The sequence below is a fragment of the Aquarana catesbeiana genome, linkage group LG09 (genome assembly GCF_042186555.1).
Source record: "Aquarana catesbeiana isolate 2022-GZ linkage group LG09, ASM4218655v1, whole genome shotgun sequence".
Classification (NCBI taxonomy): Eukaryota; Metazoa; Chordata; class Amphibia; order Anura; family Ranidae; genus Aquarana; species Aquarana catesbeiana.
The window spans coordinates 310,208,968-310,234,459 of NC_133332.1; the positions used below are offsets into that span (position 1 = coordinate 310,208,968).

Here is a 25,492-nt window from a genome sequence, read left to right on the forward strand (position 1 = left end):
CACAGAGGAATTGGTAAGCTGCTATATGTTGCCACTGTGACAAGACCAGACATATTTGCAGCACTGGGATCCAGCGTCATCCTCACCTCCCCATTCCCAGGTTTTTTCCTCCCACACTTCAAAAACTTTCCTCGCGTTGGTGGTGCAGTTGTGAGCATAGCTGCTTATCCAGCAGCTGACCCGGGTTCGATTCCCGGCCAACGCAATTGCCAACATGGCTGCCTCGACCGCTAACCACTTTGTGTCCCCAGGGAGAAATCTGCTGTGCAAATTAAATGCTGATGGAATAAAATTTAAATCAAAAGGAATGTGTTTATGTATGTGTTTTGTTAAGCATTTTGAATAATATATTTTTTTGCACAAGAAAATGATTGTTTTGTATTCTCATTTTCAGCCAGTAGGTGGAGCACTCAGCTCATTTTCAGGTATTTTCTAGGCTATCCTTAGCAACTTGGCTGAAAAAAAGCCTGCTGTTTACTATATAGTATTTACTATATACTATATAGCTCTCTCTAACACTAACCCTCCCTATAACCCCAATACTATCCCTCCCTATATCCCCAAGAATAACCCTCCCTGTAACCCCAATACTATCCCTTCCTATATCCCCAAGAATAACCCTCCCTGTAACTCCAATACTATCCCTTCCTATATCCCCAAGAATAACCCTCCCTGTAACCCCAATACTATCCCTTCCTATATCCCCAAGAATAACCCTCCCTGTAACCCCAATACTATCCCTTCCTATATCCCCAAGTATAACCCTCCCTGTAACCCCAATACTATCCCTCCCTATATCCCCAAGAGTAACCCTCCCTGTACCCCAATACTATCCCTCCCTATAACCCCAATACTATCCCTCCCTATATCCCCAAGAATAACCCTCCCTGTAACCCCAATACTATCCTCCCCTATGTAGCGATGTGAACTGTATCCAGAAAGCTTCGCACCTTCCAGTGTTTTGAATATTGTTGGTCCCGTGATTATTGGACAGCCAGTGACCTCATACCTGTGCGCCAGCAGAGTGAGTTATGGGGCGTATAGTCCTTCTGGAATCTGCTGTTATATATTCCCATACTCTAAGACTACAAATCCCAGGGACCCTTGCAGTGGCCTAAAGGTTGCTGGGAGGGATTATAAAAGTAGCTTATATAGCCTGGGCACGCTCTCTTCCTCCTGGGCCTGACGTAAGACGGAAGAAAAATGAGGTTTACAAACATGTTATTCTTGCCTGCTCTCTATAATAGTTTTGCATAGAGCAGCCGCGATCCTCCCCTTTTTGGGTTCCCTGCTGGCGCTCCTGGCTCCTCCCCCTTGCCCAGTGCACCCCATAGAAAGCCGCTTGCTATGCGGTTCATTGAAGCACAGAGCATGGCTCGGCCCCACCCCCTGCTCACTGGCTGTGATTGGCTCCCACTGCTGACTCTCTGTCCAGTGAGGAGAGAGAGAGCTACTGCTCTCAGGCACAGCGCTGGATCAAGATCGAGCTCAGGTAAGTATGTGGGGGGTTGGGGGGAGCTGCATATAGGTTCTTTCCTCCCACCCTCCAAAGACATTCCTCGCGTTGGTGGTGCAGTGGTGAGCATAGCTGCTTATACAGCAGCTGACCCGGGTCCGATTCCCGGCCAACGCAATTGCCAAGATGGCTGCCTCGACTGCTAACTGCAGGGTGTAAATTGTACAATGTACTTTATCCTGTCTTCCTAGGTAGTCCTGTTCCTCTCTCCCCACCTCTGTCCAATCACACATACACTATTTACCAAAAGTATTGGGACGCCTGCCTTTACACAAACATGAACTTTAACCACTTGCCGACTGGGCCATACCGAATGACGGCTACAGCGTGGTCAGATAATTCTGGGAGGGCGTACAATGATGATCCCCGCACACACAGGAGTGTCCTTGCTCGCCGGATACTCGGGACCCAGCTCATCAGGGATCGGGGTAAAGGACCAATCCCAGCGGCCCTTTACCACGTGATTGTTCCGTCCAGCGGATTCAGAGGGATCACTGTCACCGAACCGGCGTAATTTCCGGTTCTCTCCTCTCCTCACACCGATCGTGTAAGCAGAGGAGGGTGATGCTGCTTGACTTTTTTTGTATGTATTCCAAGTGCCCAGCAGTGCCCCATCAATGCCCAGCAGTGTCCTTCAGTGCCACATCAATACCCAGCAGTGCCACATCAGTGCCCATCTGTGCCCCATCAGTGCCATATCAGTAACCATCAGTGCCACATCAGTACCCAGCAGTGCCCCATCAGTACCCAGCAGTGCCCCATCAGTGCCAATCTGTGCCCCATCAGTGCCACATCAGTAATCAGCACTGTCCCATCAGTGCCCATCTGTGCCCCATCAGTGCCATTTGTGCCCCAGCAGTGCCACATCAGTACCTAGCAGTGCCAGATCAGTACCCAAGCAGTGCCCCATCAACACACATCTGTGCCCCATTAGTGCCACATCAGTACCCAGCCGTGCCACATTTGTGCCCAGCAGTGCCCTACAGTGCCCCAGCAGTGTCACATCAGTACCCAGCAGTGCCCCATCAGTGCACATCTGTGTCCCATCAGCATCACATTAGTACCCAACAGTGCCACATCTGTGTCCAGCAGTGCCCCATCAGTGCGCATCTGTGCCCTACAGTGCCACATCTGTGCTCTACAGTGCCCCGTCAGTGCCAATAATGTGCCCATTAGTGCCAATACAGTGCCCATCAGTGAGTGCTCATCAGTGCCACCCTATCAGTGGATGCTCATCAGTGCCATAGAAATGTGTAAAAAAAAAATGCGTAGAAAAATGTGTTTTCATTTTTTTTCCACATTTTCCAAAAACTTGTGGGGAAAAAATGACATGTTCAAAAGACTCATTATGCCTCATAGAATATACGTTGGGGTTTCTTTCCAAAATGGGGTCATTTTGTGGGTGTTTCCATTGTCCTGATGCTCCAGGGCCTTCAAAAGTGTGATAGGTTGTCAGGAAATTAGATGTGTAATTGATGTCCCTAGAACACCTGACGGTGCTCCCTGAATGTTGGGCCTCTGTATGTGGCCAGGATGTGTAAAGGTCTCACACATGTGGTATCCCCGTACTCAGGAGGAGTAGCAGAATATATTTTGGGGTGTCATTTGTGGTGTGCACAGGCCAAGTGAGAGAAATAACCTGTTAATATGACAATTTTGTGAATAAAAAAAATAGAAAAGAAAAATCTTAATTTTGCAAAGAATTGTGGGAAAAAATGAACCGTTCAAAAGACTCATTATGCCTCATAGAATATACGTTGGGGGAGGGGGGGTGACTCTCCATGCCTCTTACTAAATACCTTGGACTGTCTACTTTCCAAAAAGGGGTCATTTGGGGGTATTTGTACTTTCCAGGTTTGTTAGGGCCTCAAGAGATGAGATCGGCCGTCAGTACATCATGTGTGATCGATTTTCAATGATTGGCACCATAGCTTGTAGACTCTATAACAGTGATTGATGCTGATCACTCATGCGCTCTGCAGTGTAGGTGAGCATCATGGGAAATGTAGTTCCAAAACATCTGGGGGTGCCAAGGTTCTCCATCACTGCCCTATAACTTTCACAAAGACCAAATAATATACACTGATTTGGATTATTTTTTACCAAAGATATGCAGCAGTATAAAGTTTGGCCAAAATTTATGAAGAAAAATGACTAATTTGCTGAATTTTATAACCGAAACGAAGAAAAAATCATGTAAATCTCAGGACTGGATGGGCAGAAACACCAATGATAATATATATAATAGAAGGGGATGGTTTCCCTCCCAAACACCCTTGTGAATGAGCCTCTAAGCCGTGGCCCCTGTCTGTGTGATGGTGTTCTGTGACGGAGCTGTGTAAATTTTAGGACTGCATGGACAGAAACACCAATCCATATAATATATATAGTAATAGGGGGATGTTGGTTTCTCCTCCTGAGCGCCCTATTATCTGTGTGAAGGTGGTGGCCCCTGTCTGAGTGATGGAGTTCTGTGTGCTACATGGCGGAGCTGTGTAAATCTCAGGACTGCATGGACAGAAACACCAATCCATATAATATATATAGTAATAGGGGGATGTTGGTTTCTCCTCCTGAGCGCCCTATTATCTGTGTGAAGGTGGTGGCCCCTGTCTGAGTGATGGAGTTCTGTGTGCTACATGGCGGAGCTGTGTAAATCTCAGGACTGGATGGACAAACACCAATCCATAAAATATAATAATAAAATAGTAATATTTATGTAATAATAGGAGGAGGTGGTACCCCCCATCCCCCTATCCTGAACACTTTCCTTCCATGTGAATGAACCTCTAAGGTAGGGGTCTCTGTCTGTGTGATGGGGTTCTGTGTGCTATATGGCGGAGCTGTGTAAATCTCAGGAATGGATGGACAGAAACACCAACCCATAGATTATAATAATACTATAATAGTAATATAAATATATATAATAATAGGAGGTGATGGTTTCCCCTCCCAAACAGTTTCCACCCATGTGAATGAGCCTCTAAATGGTGGCCACGCCCCCCCCACCTGGGGTTGGCAGGAAGGTGGCCAGAGGGCGGGTACTGAGAGGAGATCCTGGCAGAGGGAGGAGGTGGGAAGGGCGCGGCTGGGGGTTTGATTGACAGGAAGGGGCGGAGCTTGGTGTTTGTTGACAGGAAGGGGTGGAGCTTGGTGTTTGATTAACAGGAAGGGGCAGAGCTTGGTGTTTAATTAACAGGAAGGGGCGGAGCTTGGTGTTTGGTTGACAGGAAGGGGTGGGGCGTGTGAGGGACGGAGGTAGAAGAGGGGCGTGCAGGCAGAGGGGACATCCATGGGGGTCCCAGTCATAGGATTGGATATCCTCCTGTAATTTATAGAATTGAAGTTCCTTTTCTGGCACTTTTTGTTTACAAGTAAAAATCTGTATTTTTGCTAGAAAATTACTTAGAACCCCCAAACATTATATATATATATATACACTTCTTCCAATTTTTCTGATTTCCAGTTGGCCAGTTTCTGATGAACTGACTGACATTTGAGTGGCCACAGAATACATTTCACATTATAATATCAGCATTGTAATAACAATATCAACTATAGGGTCTCCTATGGGGGGGGATAGTGGGAGGGGAAGGGATAGTGCCCCATCATTGGTATCAGTGGGAGGAATAGTGCCCCATCATTGGTATCAGTGGGAGGAATAGTGCCCCATCATTGGTGTCAGCGGGAGGAATAGTGTCCCATCATTGGTATCAGTCGGAGGAATAGTGCCCCATCATTGGTGTCAGTGGCAGCAATAGTGCCCCATCATTGGTATCAGTCGGAGGAATAGTGCCCCATCATTGGTATCAGTGGGGGGGGAATAGTGCCCCATCATTGGTGTCAGTGGGAGTAATAATGCCCCATCATTGGTATCAGTGGGGGGGAATAGTGCCCCATCATTGGTGTCACTAGGAGGAATAATGCCCCATCATTGGTATCAGTGGGGGGGAATATTGCCCCATCATTGGTGTCAGTTGGAGGAATAGTGCCCCATCATTGGTATCAGTGGGAGGAATATTGCCCCATCATTGGTGTCAGTGTGGGAAATATTGCCCATCATTGGTGTCAGTGGGAGGAATAGTGCCCCATCATTGGTGTCAGTGGGGGGGAATAGTGCCCCATCATTGGTATCAGTCGGAGGAATAGTGCCCCATCATTGGTATCAGTGGGAAGAATAGTGCCCCATCATTGGTGTCAGTGGGAGGAATAGTGCCCCATCATTGGTGTCAGTGGGGGGAATAGTGCCCCATCATTGGTATCAGTGGGAGGAATAGTGCCCCATCATTGGTATCGGTGGGAGGAATAGTGCCCCATCCTTGATGTCAGTGGGAGGAATAGTGCCCCATCTTTGGTATCAGTGGGGGGAATAGTGCCCCATCATTGGTATCAGTGGGGGGAATAGTGCCCCATCATTGGTATCAGTGGGAGGAATAGTGCCCCATCATTGGTATAGGTGGGAGGAATAGTGCCCCATCATTGGTATCGGTGGGAGGAATAGTGCCCCATCCTTGATGTCAGTGGGAGGAATAGTGCCCCATCTTTGGTATCAGTGGGGGGAATAGTGCCCCATCATTGGTATCAGTCGGAGGAATAGTGCCCCATCATTGGTGTCAGTGTGGGAAATATTGCCCCATCATTGGTGTCAGCGGGAGGAATAGTGCCCCATCTTTGGTATCAGCGGGAGGAATAGTGCCCCATCTTTGATGTCAGTGGGAGGAATAGTGCCCCATCATTGGTGTCAGTGGGAGGAATAGTGCCCCATCATTGGTATCAGTGGGGGGAATAGTGCCCCATCATTGGTATCAGTGGGGGGAATAGTGCCCCATCATTGGTATCAGTGGGAGGAATAGTGCCCCATCATTGGTATCAGTGGGAGGAATAGTGCCCCATCATTGGTATCAGTGGGGGGGGAATAGTGCCCCATCATTGGTGTCAGTGGGAGTAATAATGCCCCATCATTGGTATCAGTGGGGGGGAATAGTGCCCCATCATTGGTGTCACTAGGAGGAATAATGCCCCATCATTGGTATCAGTGGGGGGGAATATTGCCCCATCATTGGTGTCAGTTGGAGGAATAGTGCCCCATCATTGGTATCAGTGGGAGGAATATTGCCCCATCATTGGTGTCAGTGTGGGAAATATTGCCCATCATTGGTGTCAGTGGGAGGAATAGTGCCCCATCATTGGTGTCAGTGGGGGGGAATAGTGCCCCATCATTGGTATCAGTCGGAGGAATAGTGCCCCATCATTGGTATCAGTGGGAAGAATAGTGCCCCATCATTGGTGTCAGTGGGAGGAATAGTGCCCCATCATTGGTGTCAGTGGGGGGAATAGTGCCCCATCATTGGTATCAGTGGGAGGAATAGTGCCCCATCATTGGTATCGGTGGGAGGAATAGTGCCCCATCCTTGATGTCAGTGGGAGGAATAGTGCCCCATCTTTGGTATCAGTGGGGGGAATAGTGCCCCATCATTGGTATCAGTGGGGGGAATAGTGCCCCATCATTGGTATCAGTGGGAGGAATAGTGCCCCATCATTGGTATAGGTGGGAGGAATAGTGCCCCATCATTGGTATCGGTGGGAGGAATAGTGCCCCATCCTTGATGTCAGTGGGAGGAATAGTGCCCCATCTTTGGTATCAGTGGGGGGAATAGTGCCCCATCATTGGTATCAGTCGGAGGAATAGTGCCCCATCATTGGTGTCAGTGTGGGAAATATTGCCCCATCATTGGTGTCAGCGGGAGGAATAGTGCCCCATCTTTGGTATCAGCGGGAGGAATAGTGCCCCATCTTTGATGTCAGTGGGAGGAATAGTGCCCCATCATTGGTGTCAGTGGGAGGAATAGTGCCCCATCATTGGTATCAGTGGGGGGAATAGTGCCCCATCATTGGTATCAGTGGGGGGAATAGTGCCCCATCATTGGTATCAGTGGGAGGAATAGTGCCCCATCATTGGTATCAGTGGGAGGAATAGTGCCCCATCATTGGTATCAGTGGGGGGAATAGTGCCCCATCATTGGTATCAGTGGGGGGAATAGTGCCCCATCATTGGTATCAGTGGGGGGAATAGTGCCCCATCATTGGTATCAGTGGGGGGAATAGTGCCCCATCATTGGTATCAGTGGGGGGAATAGTGCCCCATCATTGGTATCAGTCGGAGGAATAGTGCCCCATCATTGGTATCAGTGGGGGGAATAGTGCCCCATCATTGGTATCAGTCGGAGGAATAGTGCCCCATCATTGGTGTCAGTGTGGGAAATATTGCCCCATCATTGGTGTCAGAGGGAGCAATAGTGCCCCATCATTGGTGTCAGTGGGAGGAATAGTGCCCCATCATTGGTGTCAGAGGGAGCAATAGTGCCCCATCATTGGTGTCAGCGGGAGGAATAGTGCCCCATCATTGGTATCAGTCGGAGGAATAGTGCCCCATCATTGGTATCAGTGGGGGGAATAGTGCCCCATCATTGGTATCAGTGGGAGGAATAGTGCCCCATCATTGGTATAGGTGGGAGGAATAGTGCCCCATCATTGGTATCGGTGGGAGGAATAGTGCCCCATCCTTGATGTCAGTGGGAGGAATAGTGCCCCATCATTGGTATCAGTGGGGGGAATAGTGCCCCATCATTGGTATCAGTGGGGGGAATAGTGCCCCATCATTGGTATCAGTCGGAGGAATAGTGCCCCATCATTGGTGTCAGTGGGAGGAATAGTGCCCCATCATTGGTGTCAGTGTGGGAAATATTGCCCCATCATTGGTGTCAGCGGGAGGAATAGTGCCCCATCATTGGTATCAGTGGGAGGAATAGTGCCCCATCTTTGATGTCAGTGGGAGGAATAGTGCCCCATCATTGGTATCAGTGGGGGGAATAGTGCCCCATCATTGGTGTCAGTGGGAGGAATAGTGCCCCATCATTGGTATCAGTGGGAGGAAAAGTACCCCATCATTGGTGTCAGTGGGAGGAATAGTGCCTCATCATTGGTGTCAGTGGGAGGAATAGTGCCCCATCATTGGTGTCAGTGTGGGAAATATTGCCCCATCATTGGTATCAGTGGGAGGAATAGTGCCCCATCATTGGTGTCAGTGGGAGGAATAGTGCCCCATCATTGGTGTCAGTGGGAGGAATAGTGCCCCATCATTGGTATCAGTCGGAGGAATAGTGCCCCATCATTGGTGTCAGCGGGAGGAATAGTGCCCCATCATTGGTGTCAGTGGGAGGAATAGTGCCCCATCATTGGTGTCAGAGGGAGCAATAGTGCCCCATCATTGGTATCAGTCGGAGGAATAGTGCCCTATCATTGGTGTCAGTGGGAGCAATAGTGCCCCATCATTGGTATCAGTCGGAGGAATAGTGCCCCATCATTGGTGTCAGCGGGAGGAATAGTGCCCCATCATTGGTATCAGTGGGAGGAATAGTGCCCCATCATTGGTGTCAGAGGGAGCAATAGTGCCCCATCATTGGTATCGGTGGGTGGAATAATGCCCCATCATTGGTATTGGTGGGAGGAATAATGCCCCATCATTGGTATCGGTGGGAGGAATAGTGCCCCATCATTGGTATCAGTCGGAGGAATAGTGCCCCATCATTGGTATCGGTGGGTGGAATAATGCCCCATCATTGGTATTGGTGGGAGGAATAATGCCCCATCATTGGTATCGGTGGGAGGAATAGTGCCCCATCATTGGTATCAGTCGGAGGAATAGTGCCCCATCATTGGTGTCAGCGGGAGGAATAGTGCCCCATCATTGGTGTCAGTGGGAGGAATAGTGCCCCATCATTGGTGTCAGCGGGAGGAATAGTGCCCCATCATTGGTATCGGTGGGTGGAATAATGCCCCATCATTGGTATCAGTGGGAGGAATAGTGCCCCATCATTGGTGTCAGTGTGGGAAATATTGCCCCATCATTGGTGTCAGAGGGAGCAATAGTGCCCCATCATTGGTATCAGTGGGAGGAATAGTGCCCCATCATTGGTATCAGTGGGAGGAATAGTGCCCCATCATTGGTATCGGTGGGTGGAATAATGCCCCATCATTGGTATTGGTGGGAGGAATAGTGCCCCATCATTGGTATCAGTGGGAGGAATAGTGCCCCATCATTGGTATCAGTCGGAGGAATAGTGCCCCATCATTGGTATCAGTGGGAGGAATAGTGCCCCATCATTGGTGTCAGTGGGAGGAATAGTGCCCCATCATTGGTGTCAGTGGGAGGAATAGTGCCCCATCATTGGTATCAGTCGGAGGAATAGTGCCCCATCATTGGTGTCAGAGGGAGAAGTAGTGCCCCATCATTGGTATCAGTCGGAGGAATAGTGCCCCATCATTGGTATCAGTGGAGGAATAGTGCCCCATTATTGGTATCAGTGGGAGGAATAGTGCCCCATCATTGGTGTCAGTGGGAGGAATAGTGCCCCATCATTGGTGTCAGTGGGAGGAATAGTGCCCCATCATTGATGTCAGTGGGAGGAATAGTGCCCCATCATTGGTATCAGTGGGAGGAATAGTGCCCCATCATTGGTATCAGTGGGAGGAATAGTGCCCCATCATTGGTATCAGTGGGGGGAATAGTGCCCCATCATTGGTATCAGTGGGGGGGAATAGTGCCCCATCATTGGTATCAGTGGGGGGAATAGTGCCCCATCATTGGTGTCAGTGGGAGGAATAGTGCCCCATCATTGGTATCAGTGGGGGGAATAGTGCCCCATCATTGGTATCAGTGGGAGGAATAGTGCCCCATCATTGGTGTCAGTGGGAGGAATAGTACCCCATCATTTGTGTCAGTGGGAGGAATAGTGCCCCATCATTGATGTCAGTGGGAGGAATAGTGCCCCATCATTGGTATCAGTGGGGGGAATAGTGCCCCATCATTGGTATCAGTGGGAGGAATAGTGCCCCATCATTGGTATAGGTGGGAGGAATAGTGCCCCATCATTGGTATCGGTGGGAGGAATAGTGCCCCATCCTTGATGTCAGTGGGAGGAATAGTGCCCCATCATTGGTATCAGTGGGGGGAATAGTGCCCCATCATTGGTATCAGTGGGGGGAATAGTGCCCCATCATTGGTATCAGTCGGAGGAATAGTGCCCCATCATTGGTGTCAGTGGGAGGAATAGTGCCCCATCATTGGTATCAGTGGGAGGAATAGTGCCCCATCTTTGATGTCAGTGGGAGGAATAGTGCCCCATCATTGGTATCAGTGGGGGGAATAGTGCCCCATCATTGGTGTCAGTGTGGGAAATATTGCCCCATCATTGGTATCAGTGGGAGGAATAGTGCCCCATCATTGGTGTCAGTGGGAGGAATAGTGCCCCATCATTGGTGTCAGTGGGAGGAATAGTGCCCCATCATTGGTATCAGTCGGAGGAATAGTGCCCCATCATTGGTGTCAGCGGGAGGAATAGTGCCCCATCATTGGTGTCAGTGGGAGGAATAGTGCCCCATCATTGGTGTCAGAGGGAGCAATAGTGCCCCATCATTGGTATCAGTCGGAGGAATAGTGCCCCATCATTGGTGTCAGCGGGAGGAATAGTGCCCCATCATTGGTGTCAGCGGGAGGAATAGTGCCCCATCATTGGTGTCAGCGGGAGGAATAGTGCCCCATCATTGGTGTCAGTGGGAGGAATAGTGCCCCATCATTGGTGTCAGAGGGAGCAATAGTGCCCCATCATTGGTATCAGTCGGAGGAATAGTGCCCTATCATTGGTGTCAGTGGGAGCAATAGTGCCCCATCATTGGTATCAGTCGGAGGAATAGTGCCCCATCATTGGTGTCAGCGGGAGGAATAGTGCCCCATCATTGGTATCAGTGGGAGGAATAGTGCCCCATCATTGGTGTCAGAGGGAGCAATAGTGCCCCATCATTGGTATCAGTCGGAGGAATAGTGCCCCATCATTGGTATCAGTGGGAGGAATAGTGCCCCATCATTGGTATCGGTGGGTGGAATAATGCCCCATCATTGGTATTGGTGGGAGGAATAATGCCCCATCATTGGTATCGGTGGGAGGAATAGTGCCCCATCATTGGTATCAGTCGGAGGAATAGTGCCCCATCATTGGTGTCAGTGGGAGGAATAGTGCCCCATCATTGGTATCAGTCGGAGGAATAGTGCCCCATCATTGGTGTCAGCGGGAGGAATAGTGCCCCATCATTGGTGTCAGTGGGAGGAATAGTGCCCCATCATTGGTGTCAGCGGGAGGAATAGTGCCCCATCATTGGTATCGGTGGGTGGAATAATGCCCCATCATTGGTATCAGTGGGAGGAATAGTGCCCCATCATTGGTGTCAGTGTGGGAAATATTGCCCCATCATTGGTGTCAGAGGGAGCAATAGTGCCCCATCATTGGTATCAGTCGGAGGAATAGTGCCCCATCATTGGTATCAGTGGGAGGAATAGTGCCCCATCATTGGTATCGGTGGGTGGAATAATGCCCCATCATTGGTATTGGTGGGAGGAATAGTGCCCCATCATTGGTATCAGTGGGAGGAATAGTGCCCCATCATTGGTATCAGTGGGAGGAATAGTGCCCCATCATTGGTATCAGTGGGAGGAATAGTGCCCCATCATTGGTATCAGTGGGAGGAATAGTGCCCCATCATTGGTATCAGTGGGAGGAATAGTGCCCCATCATTGGTATCAGTGGGAGGAATAGTGCCCCATCATTGGTATTGGTGGGAGGAATAGTGCCCCATCATTGGTATCAGTGGGGGGAATAGTGCCCCATCATTGGTATCAGTGGGGGGAATAGTGCCCCATCATTGGTATCAGTCGGAGGAATAGTGCCCCATCATTGGTGTCAGTGGGAGGAATAGTGCCCCATCATTGGTGTCAGTGTGGGAAATATTGCCCCATCATTGGTGTCAGCGGGAGGAATAGTGCCCCATCATTGGTATCAGTGGGAGGAATAGTGCCCCATCTTTGATGTCAGTGGGAGGAATAGTGCCCCATCATTGGTATCAGTGGGGGGAATAGTGCCCCATCATTGGTGTCAGTGGGAGGAATAGTGCCCCATCATTGGTATCAGTGGGAGGAAAAGTACCCCATCATTGGTGTCAGTGGGAGGAATAGTGCCTCATCATTGGTGTCAGTGGGAGGAATAGTGCCCCATCATTGGTGTCAGTGTGGGAAATATTGCCCCATCATTGGTATCAGTGGGAGGAATAGTGCCCCATCATTGGTGTCAGTGGGAGGAATAGTGCCCCATCATTGGTGTCAGTGGGAGGAATAGTGCCCCATCATTGGTATCAGTCGGAGGAATAGTGCCCCATCATTGGTGTCAGCGGGAGGAATAGTGCCCCATCATTGGTGTCAGTGGGAGGAATAGTGCCCCATCATTGGTGTCAGAGGGAGCAATAGTGCCCCATCATTGGTATCAGTCGGAGGAATAGTGCCCCATCATTGGTATCAGTGGGAGGAATAGTGCCCCATCATTGGTGTCAGAGGGAGCAATAGTGCCCCATCATTGGTATCAGTCGGAGGAATAGTGCCCCATCATTGGTATCAGTGGGAGGAATAGTGCCCCATCATTGGTATTGGTGGGAGGAATAATGCCCCATCATTGGTATCGGTGGGAGGAATAGTGCCCCATCATTGGTATCAGTCGGAGGAATAGTGCCCCATCATTGGTGTCAGTGGGAGGAATAGTGCCCCATCATTGGTGTCAGTGGGAGGAATAGTGCCCCATCATTGGTATCAGTCGGAGGAATAGTGCCCCATCATTGGTGTCAGCGGGAGGAATAGTGCCCCATCATTGGTGTCAGTGGGAGGAATAGTGCCCCATCATTGGTGTCAGCGGGAGGAATAGTGCCCCATCATTGGTATCGGTGGGTGGAATAATGCCCCATCATTGGTATCAGTGGGAGGAATAGTGCCCCATCATTGGTGTCAGCGGGAGGAATAGTGCCCCATCATTGGTATCAGTGGGAGGAATAGTGCCCCATCATTGGTGTCAGAGGGAGCAATAGTGCCCCATCATTGGTATCAGTCGGAGGAATAGTGCCCCATCATTGGTATCAGTGGGAGGAATAGTGCCCCATCATTGGTATTGGTGGGAGGAATAATGCCCCATCATTGGTATCGGTGGGAGGAATAGTGCCCCATCATTGGTGTCAGTGGGAGGAATAGTGCCCCATCATTGGTATCAGTCGGAGGAATAGTGCCCCATCATTGGTGTCAGCGGGAGGAATAGTGCCCCATCATTGGTATCAGTCGGAGGAATAGTGCCCCATCATTGATGTCAGTGGGAGGAATAGTGCCCCATCATTGGTATCAGTCGGAGGAATAGTGCCCCATCATTGGTGTCAGTGGGAGGAATAGTGCCCCATCATTGGTATCAGTCGGAGGAATAGTGCCCCATCATTGGTGTCAGCGGGAGGAATAGTGCCCCATCATTGGTGTCAGTGGGAGGAATAGTGCCCCATCATTGGTGTCAGCGGGAGGAATAGTGCCCCATCATTGGTATCGGTGGGTGGAATAATGCCCCATCATTGGTATCAGTGGGAGGAATAGTGCCCCATCATTGGTGTCAGTGTGGGAAATATTGCCCCATCATTGGTGTCAGAGGGAGCAATAGTGCCCCATCATTGGTATCAGTCGGAGGAATAGTGCCCCATCATTGGTATCAGTGGGAGGAATAGTGCCCCATCATTGGTATCGGTGGGTGGAATAATGCCCCATCATTGGTATTGGTGGGAGGAATAGTGCCCCATCATTGGTATCGGTGGGTGGAATAATGCCCCATCATTGGTATTGGTGGGAGGAATAGTGCCCCATCATTGGTATCAGTGGGAGGAATAGTGCCCCATCATTGGTATCAGTCGGAGGAATAGTGCCCCATCATTGGTGTCAGTGGGAGGAATAGTGCCCCATCATTGGTGTCAGTGGGAGGAATAGTGCCCCATCATTGGTATCAGTCGGAGGAATAGTGCCCCATCATTGGTGTCAGAGGGAGAAGTAGTGCCCCATCATTGGTATCAGTCGGAGGAATAGTGCCCCATCATTGGTATCAGTGGAGGAATAGTGCCCCATCATTGGTATCAGTGGAGGAATAGTGCCCCATCATTGGTGTCAGTGGGAGGAATAGTGCCCCATCATTGGTGTCAGTGGGAGGAATAGTGCCCCATCATTGATGTCAGTGGGAGGAATAGTGCCCCATCATTGGTATCAGTGGGAGGAATAGTGCCCCATCATTGGTATCAGTGGGGGGAATAGTGCCCCATCATTGGTATCAGTGGGGGGGAATAGTGCCCCATCATTGGTATCAGTGGGGGGGAATAGTGCCCCATCATTGGTATCAATGGGGGGGAATAGTGCCCCATCATTGGTGTCAGTGGGAGGAATAGTGTCCCATCATTGGTGTCAGTGGGAGGAATAGTGCCCCATCATTGGTATCAGTGGGATGAATAGTGCCCCATCATTGGTATCAGTGGGAGGAATAGTGCCCCATCATTGGTGTCAGTGGGAGGAATAGTGCCCCATCATTGGTGTCAGTGGGAGGAATAGTGCCCCATCATTGGTATAGGTGGGAGGAATAGTGCCCCATCATTGGTATCGGTGGGAGGAATAGTGCCCCATCCTTGATGTCAGTGGGAGGAATAGTGCCCCATCATTGGTATCAGTGGGGGGAATAGTGCCCCATCATTGGTATCAGTCGGAGGAATAGTGCCCCATCATTGGTGTCAGTGGGAGGAATAGTGCCCCATCATTGGTGTCAGTGTGGGAAATATTGCCCCATCATTGGTGTCAGCGGGAGGAATAGTGCCCCATCATTGGTATCAGTGGGAGGAATAGTGCCCCATCTTTGATGTCAGTGGGAGGAATAGTGCCCCATCATTGGTATCAGTGGGGGGAATAGTGCCCCATCATTGGTGTCAGTGGGAGGAATAGTGCCCCATCATTGGTATCAGTGGGAGGAAAAGTACCCCATCATTGGTGTCAGTGGGAGGAATAGTGCCCCATCATTGGTGTCAGTGTGGGAAATATTGCCCCATCATTGGTATCAGTGGGAGGAATAGTGCCCCATCATTGGTGTCAGTGGGAGGAATAGTGCCCCATCATTGGTGTCAGTGGGAGGAATAGTGCCCCATCATTGGTATCAGTCGGAGGAATAGTGCCCCATCATTGGTGTCAGCGGGAGGAATAGTGCCCCATCATTGGTGTCAGTGGGAGGAATAGTGCCCCATCATTGGTGTCAGAGGGAGCAATAGTGCCCCATCATTGGTATCAGTGGGAGGAATAGTGCCCCATCATTGGTATCGGTGGGTGGAATAATGCCCCATCATTGGTATTGGTGGGAGGAATAATGCCCCATCATTGGTATCGGTGGGAGGAATAGTGCCCCATCATTGGTATCAGTCGGAGGAATAGTGCCCCATCATTGGTGTCAGTGGGAGGAATAGTGCCCCATCATTGGTATCAGTCGGAGGAATAGTGCCCCATCATTGGTGTCAGCGGGAGGAATAGTGCCCCATCATTGGTGTCAGTGGGAGGAATAGTGCCCCATCATTGGTGTCAGCGGGAGGAATAGTGCCCCATCATTGGTATCGGTGGGTGGAATAATGCCCCATCATTGGTATCAGTGGGAGGAATAGTGCCCCATCATTGGTGTCAGTGTGGGAAATATTGCCCCATCATTGGTGTCAGAGGGAGCAATAGTGCCCCATCATTGGTATCAGTCGGAGGAATAGTGCCCCATCATTGGTATCGGTGGGTGGAATAATGCCCCATCATTGGTATTGGTGGGAGGAATAGTGCCCCATCATTGGTATCAGTCGGAGGAATAGTGCCCCATCATTGGTATCAGTCGGAGGAATAGTGCCCCATCATTGGTATCAGTGGGAGGAATAGTGCCCCATCATTGGTGTCAGTGGGAGGAATAGTGCCCCATCATTGGTGCCAGTGGGAGGAATAGTGCCCCATCATTGGTATCAGTCGGAGGAATAGTGCCCCATCATTGGTGTCAGAGGGAGAAGTAGTGCCCCATCATTGGTATCAGTCGGAGGAATAGTGCCCCATCATTGGTATCAGTGGAGGAATAGTGCCCCATTATTGGTATCAGTGGGAGGAATAGTGCCCCATCATTGGTGTCAGTGGGAGGAATAGTGCCCCATCATTGGTGTCAGTGGGAGGAATAGTGCCCCATCATTGATGTCAGTGGGAGGAATAGTGCCCCATCATTGGTATCAGTGGGGGGAATAGTGCCCCATCATTGGTATCAGTGGGGGGAATAGTGCCCCATCATTGGTATCAGTGGGGGGGAATAGTGCCCCATCATTGGTATCAGTGGGGGGAATAGTGCCCCATCATTGGTATCAATGGGGGGAATAGTGCCCCATCATTGGTGTCAGTGGGAGGAATAGTGCCCCATCATTGGTGTCAGTGGGAGGAATAGTGCCCCATCATTGGTATCAGTGGGATGAATAGTGCCCCATCATTGGTATCAGTGGGATGAATAGTGCCCCATCATTGGTATTGGTGGGAGGAATAGTGCCCCATCATTGGTATCAGTGGGAGGAATAGTGCCCCATCATTGGTATTGGTGGGAGGAATAGTGCCCCATCATTGGTATCAGTGGGAGGAATAGTGCCCCATCATTGGTATCAGTGGGAGGAATAGTGCCCCATCATTGGTATTGGTGGGAGGAATAGTGCCCCATCATTGGTATCAGTGGGAGGAATAGTGCCCCATCATTGGTATTGGTGGGAGGAATAGTGCCCCATCATTGGTATCAGTGGGAGGAATAGTGCCCCATCATTGGTATCAGTCGGAGGAATAGTGCCCCATTATTGGTATCAGTGGGAGGAATAGTGCCCCATCATTGGTGTCAGTGGGAGGAATAGTGCCCCATCATTGGTGCCAGTGGGAGGAATAGTGCCCCATCATTGGTATCAGTCGGAGGAATAGTGCCCCATCATTGGTGTCAGAGGGAGAAGTAGTGCCCCATCATTGGTATCAGTGGGAGGAATAGTGCCCCATCATTGGTGTCAGTGGGAGGAATAGTGCCCCATCATTGATGTCAGTGGGAGGAATAGTGCCCCATCATTGGTGTCAGTGGGAGGAATAGTGCCCCATCATTGGTGTCAGTGGGAGGAATAGTGCCCCATCATTGGTATCAGTGGGGGGAATAGTGCCCCATCATTGGTATCAGTGGGGGGGAATAGTGCCCCATCATTGGTATCAGTGGGGGGAATAGTGCCCCATCATTGGTATCAATGGGGGGAATAGTGCCCCATCATTGGTGTCAGTGGGAGGAATAGTGCCCCATCATTGGTGTCAGTGGGAGGAATAGTGCCCTATCATTGGTATCAGTGGGATGAATAGTGCCCCATCATTGGTATCAGTGGGATGAATAGTGCCCCATCATTGGTATCAGTGGGAGGAATAGTGCCCCATCATTGGTGTCAGTGGGAGGAATAGTACCCCATCATTTGTGTCAGTGGGAGGAATAGTGCCCCATCATTGGTATCGGTGGGAGGAATAGTGCCCCATCATTGGTATCAGTGGGAGGAATAGTGCCCCATCATTGGTATCGGTGGGAGGAATAGTGCCCCATCATTGGTGTCAGTGGGAGGAATAGTACCCCATCATTTGTGTCAGTGGGAGGAATAGTGCCCCATCATTGGTATCGGTGGGAGGAATAGTGCCCCATCATTGGTATCAGTGGGAGGAATAGTGCCCCATCATTGGTGTCAGTGGGAGGAATAGTGCCCCATCATTGGTATCAGTATCATTTCCCTATTTACATGAAGGTCAGGTTATTATAACCCAGCCAGCACAGAGTTCCCTCTTACAGTACAAGGAGAACTGTGATGTAAGGGTGAATGCTGCAAACTTTGGTGTAAAGGAAAACTCTGATGTAAGGGGGGCTCCAGAGATCACCTTATATCAGAGTCCACTGACTTCCCCTTTACATTATTGACCACAGAGTTCCAACTTACATTTATAATGGGGGGGGGGGACTCTGGTGACCACAGAACACCTCTGCAGAGTGAATGCACTAAGGTAAGGGGGGGTTACTAATATAAGGGGGAACCTTTCTATCAGTGCCCCCTTACCTTACTGTATTCACTCCCCCTTACATCAGTGCCACCCCTCCCCCCAGACTGGTCTTGTAGCGCTGTCACTGACCTCCTCTCAGGTGCACCATGCAGGGCTAAGCCAGACGGTCCTCTCTGGGCTCCAGCTTGGTGGTTCTGGTTTCATCCAATGGTCTCCTCCGCTCAGTCCACAAACGTCTGACTCCTCCCGAGACACCCGTCCTGGCAGCACTTCCTCTCTTGACTCTTCTGTAGGCTCCGTCCAGGGACTGCAGACATGATACAGGAGATGGTCAGAGACTGCAGACATGATACAGGAGATGGTCAGAGACTGCAGACATGATACAGGAGATGGTCAGAGACTGCAGACATGATACAAGAGATGGTCAGAGACTGCAGACATGATACAGGAGATGGTCAGAGACTGCAGACATGATACAGGAGATGGTCAGAGACTGCAGACATGATACAGGAGATGGTCAGAGACTGCAGACATGATACAGGAGATGGTCGGAGACTGCAGACACGATACAGGAGATGGTCAGAGACTGCAGACATGATACAAGAGATGGTCAGAGACTGCAGACATGATACAAGAGATGGTCAGAGACTGCAGACATGATACAAGAGATGATCAGAGACTGCAGACATGATACAGGTACTGTGTATGGTGTGGTGATGGATGCCCCCCCAATCTCTGTAGATGGGGAGATGTTGCAGATCAGTGTACAGTTCTAGGACCCGGGGGGAGAATGTCCTCTCTCCCCCCTCTAGAATACACCCATACCTCGCAACTTTCTGAGATGGGAATGTGGGACACCTATCATCAAATGTATGCAGGCATAGGACACATCCCTTGCCACGCCTCTCTTAACCACTTCCCGCCCGGCCCATAGCAGATGACGACCGGGCGGTGGTTTAGTTATCCTGACTGGGCGTCATATGACTTCCAGCAGGATAACATGCTGCCGCGCGCCCGCAGGGGCCCGCATCGCGGCGATCGGTGGACACACCGCTACACCGATCTTGGTAAAGAGCCTCCAGCAGAGGCTCTTTACCATGTGATCAGCTGTGTCCAATCACGGCTGATCACGATGTCAATAGGAAGAGCCGTTGATCGGCTCTTCGTCACTCGCGTCTGACAGACGTGAGTAGAGGAGAGCTGATCGGCGGCTCTCCTGGCAGGGGGGGGCTGTGCTGATTGTTTATCAGTGCAGCCCCCCCCTCAGATCACCACACTGGACCACCAGGGATCGCCACTAGGACCACCAGGGAAGGGGCAACATGTGGATGGCCAGGTATGTACCCCATGGCCATCCACATGTGCCCAGTGTGCCCAGTCAGTGCCCAATCTGTGCCAATCAGTGCCCACAAATGGGCACTGATTGGCACCATTATGTTGCAGTGATGCCCAGCAATGCCACCCTTAGGGGCATCACTGCAAACAATCATTGTCATCAGTGCCACCCATCAGTGTCCATCGGTGCCACCTGTCAGTGCCCATCAGTGCCCACCTATCAGTGCCCATCAGTGCCCACCTATCAGTGCCCATCCGTGCCCATCTGTGCCAACTGTCAGTGCCACCCATAACTACCCATCAATGCCACCTACGAGTGCCTATCAATGCCACCTACGAGTGCCCTTCAGTGCCGCCTATGAGTGCCCATCGGTGCCACCTATGAGTGCCCATCAGTGCCGCATACCAGTGCCATCTATCAATGTCCATCAGTGCCACCTATAAGTGCCCATCAGTGCCGCCTATCAGTGCCCATCATCAGTGCCCGTCAGTGCCACCTCATCAGTGCCACCTCATTGGTGCCACCTCATCGGTGCCCATCGGTGCCGCCGTATCAGTGCCCGTCATTGAAGAAGAAAACGTACTTATTTACAAAAATTTTTAACAGAAACAAAGAAAAATGTGTTTTTTTTCAAAATTTTCAGACTTTTTTTATTTGATGCGCAAAAAATAAAAACCGCAGAGGTGATCAAATACCCCCAAAAGAAAGCTCTATTTGTGGGAACAAAATGATAAAAAATTAGTTTGGGTACAGTGTTACATGACCGCGCAATTGTCAGTCAAATTGCGACAGCACTGAAAGCTGAAAATTGGCCTGGGCGGGAAGGTGTCTCAGTGCCCGGTATTGAAGTGGTTAAAGGAGAATTGTACAAAACAAATGATTGGTTAAACCCACAAGTGCTTTTTTACCCCCATTATTCCTTTATACTGGCCTTTGGAATTTACAAATGCAGAAATGTAGAAATTGGATGAAAGGTTTAGCCCTGGGAAACACTGTTTGAAAGGTAAATAGTGCATTTTATATACAACTATATGGATCAGAGCAAAATGAGGGACAAATGAGGAGGAAAGAGGGTCATTGCTCCAAATGAGGGACAGTCCCTCGAAATCCGGGACAGTTGGGGGCTATGTACACCGATTCAGTGTGATCCCTGTCCCCTCCCCCCTCCTCTGTGTACAGGGCAGACCCTTCCCCCTCAGGACCCTCACTCACATCATCAGCAATGTCCCGATCCACACAGGTCCCCTCATACTCCCGGCCGGTCCACACACCAAGTCCCCTCCCTCCTGCCCCTTCCGTAGTCAGTAAGAAGGCAGGAAGTACGTCACGTGAGGGGGAGGAGCTCTGAAGGAGGACAACTTCCTCCTATGAATGGAGTCCTCCAAGCACCTTATTGGTTGCTAGGATACTAGGAAACTAGCAAACAATCGTTTTGACAGGCGGGACTTGGGAGACAACAGGGGGAAGGAAGCCAGTATACTTACTGCACATGCGCTATGCGTTTAGGTGACGGAAGTGACGTTCCATCCCAACACTGCGGCAGCCATCTTGCTACACCCCGCACTGGTCCACAGTAGGCCTGCAGTCAGAAGGCGGCAGCGGACATCTTTTTACACCCAAGTCTTGTATTTCACATGTATTTTTACCAGTAAGCTGAGCTTTTATACTGAAATCCCCCCTCCTCCCACCGCGCTCCGGTGCCCTCCGACGCTTACCAGAGCCGTCGGCAGCGGCGGAAGGCGATCGGATTTGCACCCTTGCTGGGCATGGAGATGAGTGAGGAGAAGATGTCCCCCACCCGTCTCCATAACATTGCAGGGCGGAAGCAAAGTCAAAACGTCACTTCCGCCCATAGCTCTTAAAGGGACTTTTTTTTTTTTTTTTTTAAATGACAAATTTTTTTTTTTTTTTATCGCATTTTAGTGTAAATATGAGATCTGAGGTCTTTTTGACTCCACATCTCATATTTAAGAGGACCTGTCATGCTTTTTTTCTATTACAAGGGATGTTTACATTCCTTGTAATAGGAATAAAGGTGACAGAATTTATTTTTTAAAAAAAACTGTAAAAATAGAAAATAAAAGGGAAAATAAATAAGGAAAAAAAAAAACATATTAAAAAAACGCGCCCTGTCCCGCCGCGAGGTAAAATAAATAAGAAAAAAAAGAAATTTTAAACCCGTCCTACCGAGCTCGTGTGCAGAAGCAAATGCATATGTGAGTAGCGCCCGCATATGAAAACGGTGTTCAAACCACACATGTGAGGTATCGCCGCGATCGGTAGAGCGAGAGCAATAATTCTAGCCCTTGAACTCCTCTGTAACATAAAACATGCAACCTGCAGAATTTTTTTTAAACGTCACCTATGGAGAGTTTTAAGGGTAAAAGTTTGTCGCCATTCCCACGAGCGGGTGAAATTTTGAAGCGTGACATGTTGGGTATCAATTTACTCGGCGTAACATTATCTTTCACAATATAAAAAAAATGGGCTAACTTTACTTTTGTCTTATTTCTTAATTTAAAAAAGTGTATTGTTTCCAAAAAAAGTGCGCTTGTAAGACCGCTGCGCAAATACGGTGTGACTGAAAGTATTGCAACGACCGCCATTTTATTCTCTAGGGTGTTAGAAAAAAAAAAGTATAATGTTTGGGAGTTCTAAGTAATTTTCAAGCAAAAAAAAAATGTTTTTATCTTGTAAACAACAAATCTCAAAAAAAGGCCTCAGTCCTTGAGTGATTAAAAGCAGCGGCAAGCCTGCTGATCTTGGAGGTTTACTAATCTGACAGAACACCGCTGCTTTTAAAATTCAACATCAAAACAGTCTGACTGATTTCAAAATCCTGTATTTCACTATATAAGCTCAGTTTACTGGTAGAAATAAGTGTGAAATGCAAGACTTGGGTGGGTGTAAAAAGATGTCCGCTGCCGCCTTCTGACTGCAGGCCTACTGCGGCCGAGTGCGGGGCGTACCAAGATTAGAGTTGTCACCTCATCCCTTTAAAACGGAACACATATTAATTACACAGGTTCTGAGGCAGATTAGGGTGGTGATTAAACTCACTTATCAGCAATAAATTAGCCTCAGAACCTGTGTAATTATTATGTGTTCGGTTTTAAAGGGATGAGGTGGCAACTCTAACCAAGATGGCCGTCGCAGTGTATCGACGGAACGTCACTTCCGTTACCTCATCTGACGGGTTGCCGATTCAGATTAGGTGACCCGTCAGATTTGGTAACGGAAGTGACGTTACCAACAATAATTGCTTACTGCACATGCGCAATGCGTTCCATAATGGCCGCTATGCGTTCCAATAGGCTTCTTATTCTGACAGAACACGCAGTCAGCAGCGGACATCTTGTTACACCCACGCAAGTCTTGAATGTCACACTTATTTTAGCAGTAAACCCAGCTTACATATAGTGAAATACAGTACATCAACGCAACTGAATGCATAGTTGCCAACATTGCAAAAAAAAAAATGTGGGACACTTTTTTGGCTGTAGGCGGAGCCGTACAATAATTAGGGGGCGGGGCATTCGTTTGTAGGTGTGACTTAGCAATAAAAAACAAAACTGCGGCGCGTGAAGTGGGCGTGGTTTAAGTGAAATAGTGGGCGTGGCTTAAATGGGCGTGGTTCAAAGGGGTGTGGTTAGAGTCTGAGATGAATGAGGGATGGAGAGGGAAAGGGGGGCAGAGGGATGGAGGGACAGCAGCCCCAGATCCTACACAACAATAGAAATATGTGTATTATAGAAAGTTTAACAATCAGCAGATAAAATTACTCCAAACACCTGGTGTTAACGCTTCAATCATCCCGGCACCATGATTGTTATGGTGTCGGGATGATTGAAGCGCATTATTTCTATTATTACATTGTAACTCACCATAATGCCAAATCAGTGGGATCCCTGAGCGTGTCACTAGCCACGTCGCCTGCCACAAGCAGAGTCCATCCTTGCATCAGGTGCCCCTAGCAGAGTCCATCCTTGCATCAGGTGCCCCTAGCAGAGTCCGTCCTTGCATCAGGTGCCCCCAGCAGAGCCCGTCCTTGCATCAGGTGCCCCCAGCAGTCTGTCCTCGTATCAGGTGTCCCCAGCAGAGTCTGTCTTCGTATCAGGTGTCCCCAGCAGAGTCTGTCCTCGTATCAGGTGCCCCTGGCAGAGTACCTCCTTGCATCAGGTGCCCCCAGCAGAGTCCATTCTCGCATCAGGTGCCCCCAGCAGAGTCTGTCCTTGCATCATGTGTCCCCAGCAGAGTCAGTATAGACCCCCTCAGTGCAGACCCCCCTCCATCAGTGCAGACCCCCTCAATGCAGATCCCCCTCCATCAGTGCAGACCCCCCTTCATCAGTGCAGACCCCCCTTCATCAGTGCAGACCCCCCTCCATCAATGCAGACCCCCTCAGTGCAGACCCCCCTCCATCAATGCAGACGTCCTCAGTGCAGAACCCCCTCCATCAATACAAACCCCCTCAATGCAGACCCCCCTCCATCAGTGCAGACCCCCTTAGTGCAGATCCCCCTCCATCAATGCAGACGCCCTCAGTGCAGACCCCCCTCCATCAGTGCAGACCCCCTTAGTGCAGATCCCCCTCCATCAGTGCAGACCCCCTTAGGGCAGACCCCCTCTATCAGTGCAGACCCCCCTCGATCAATGCAGACGCCCTCAGTGCAGACCCCCCTCCATCAGTGCAGACCCTCTTAGTGCAGACCCCCCTCCATCAGTGCAGACCCCCTTAGTGCAGACCCCCATCCATCAATGCAGACCCCCTCAGTGCAGACCCCCCTCCAGCAATGCAGACCCCCTCAGTGCAGACCCCCTCCATCAATGCAGACGCCCTCAGTGCAGACCCCCCTCCATCAATGCAGACCCCCTCAGTGCAGACCCCCTCCATCAATGCAGACCCCCTCAGTGCAGACCCCCCTCCATCAATGCAGACCCCCCTCCATCAATGCAGACCCCCTCAGTGCAGACCCCCCTCTATCAATGCAGACCCCCCTCCATCAATGCAGACGCCCTCAGTGCAGACCCCCCTCCATCAATGCAGACCCCCCTCCATCAATGCAGACCCCCTCAGTGCAGACCCAGATCCGTTATAGTCAATGTTAACGGCAACGAAAAAAAAAGCAACACGCTTTTTTTTTTAGTGCGCTTTTGGAGTCAATGTCCATCCCCCCCAGGGGACCATGGAGGAGAAAACGCATGAAGAACGCATAAAGCGTTGGGTTGAATTTTAACACAAAAAAAACGCAGTAAAAAGGCGATATGAACGGCCCCGGAATGCGCTCCGCATTACTGAATAAAACTTATTTGTCTAATTTGGTTGCTGAATTTTTACCAAATAAAAGTGACAAAAATATTAAATAAAAGAATCAGAATAAAAGAGAAAAAAAAACGTTTTTTTTTCTTCCATAAACCATCAAATAACAACCTTATTAGACAAATTGATGCAAAATCAGCTCTGAATGTGGACAATCAGCGTGCAGCTTGTTTGTTTGTTTTTTCTTCCTTTCCTCTTATCTGCAGCTCTCCGGGAACAGCGACCCGCCCAACTCTGACTGCAGAAGGAAAAAAAAAGAGTTATGAGAGTTTGTCAGATTTGTCAGGTTGATTCTGTCACTGAATAAAGTTGGATGAAAAAAAAAAA

General features: G+C 49.7%; 1 protein-coding gene and 2 non-coding genes across 5 annotated transcripts in view; 2 read left to right on the top strand and 1 right to left on the bottom strand.

Annotated features, from left to right (window-relative positions):
- Nucleotides 1–25,491, bottom strand: part of LOC141108743 (cyclic nucleotide-gated channel alpha-2-like) — a 46,337-nt gene extending 20,846 nt beyond the window's left edge. For 2 of the 3 annotated variants that reach the window (XM_073600646.1, XM_073600648.1), the window contains exons 1-2: nucleotides 23,730–24,149; nucleotides 18,639–18,816 (exon numbers count right to left, since the gene is read on the bottom strand). In XM_073600646.1, coding sequence (XP_073456747.1) covers nucleotides 18,639–18,657 — 19 coding nt within the window. In that variant the 5' untranslated portion in view covers nucleotides 18,658–18,816; nucleotides 23,730–24,149. Of the gene's footprint in view, nucleotides 1–18,638; nucleotides 18,817–23,729; nucleotides 24,150–25,276 lie in introns of those variants that run through there. The other variant, XM_073600647.1, reaches the window with a different exon arrangement.
- On the top strand, nucleotides 134–205 carry TRNAD-AUC (transfer RNA aspartic acid (anticodon AUC)). The gene has a single exon. It is a non-coding gene; the product is annotated as a tRNA-Asp (tRNA).
- TRNAY-AUA (transfer RNA tyrosine (anticodon AUA)) lies at nucleotides 1,562–1,633 on the top strand. The gene has a single exon. It is a non-coding gene; the product is annotated as a tRNA-Tyr (tRNA).
- Nucleotide 25,492: the final 1 nt, after the last annotated feature.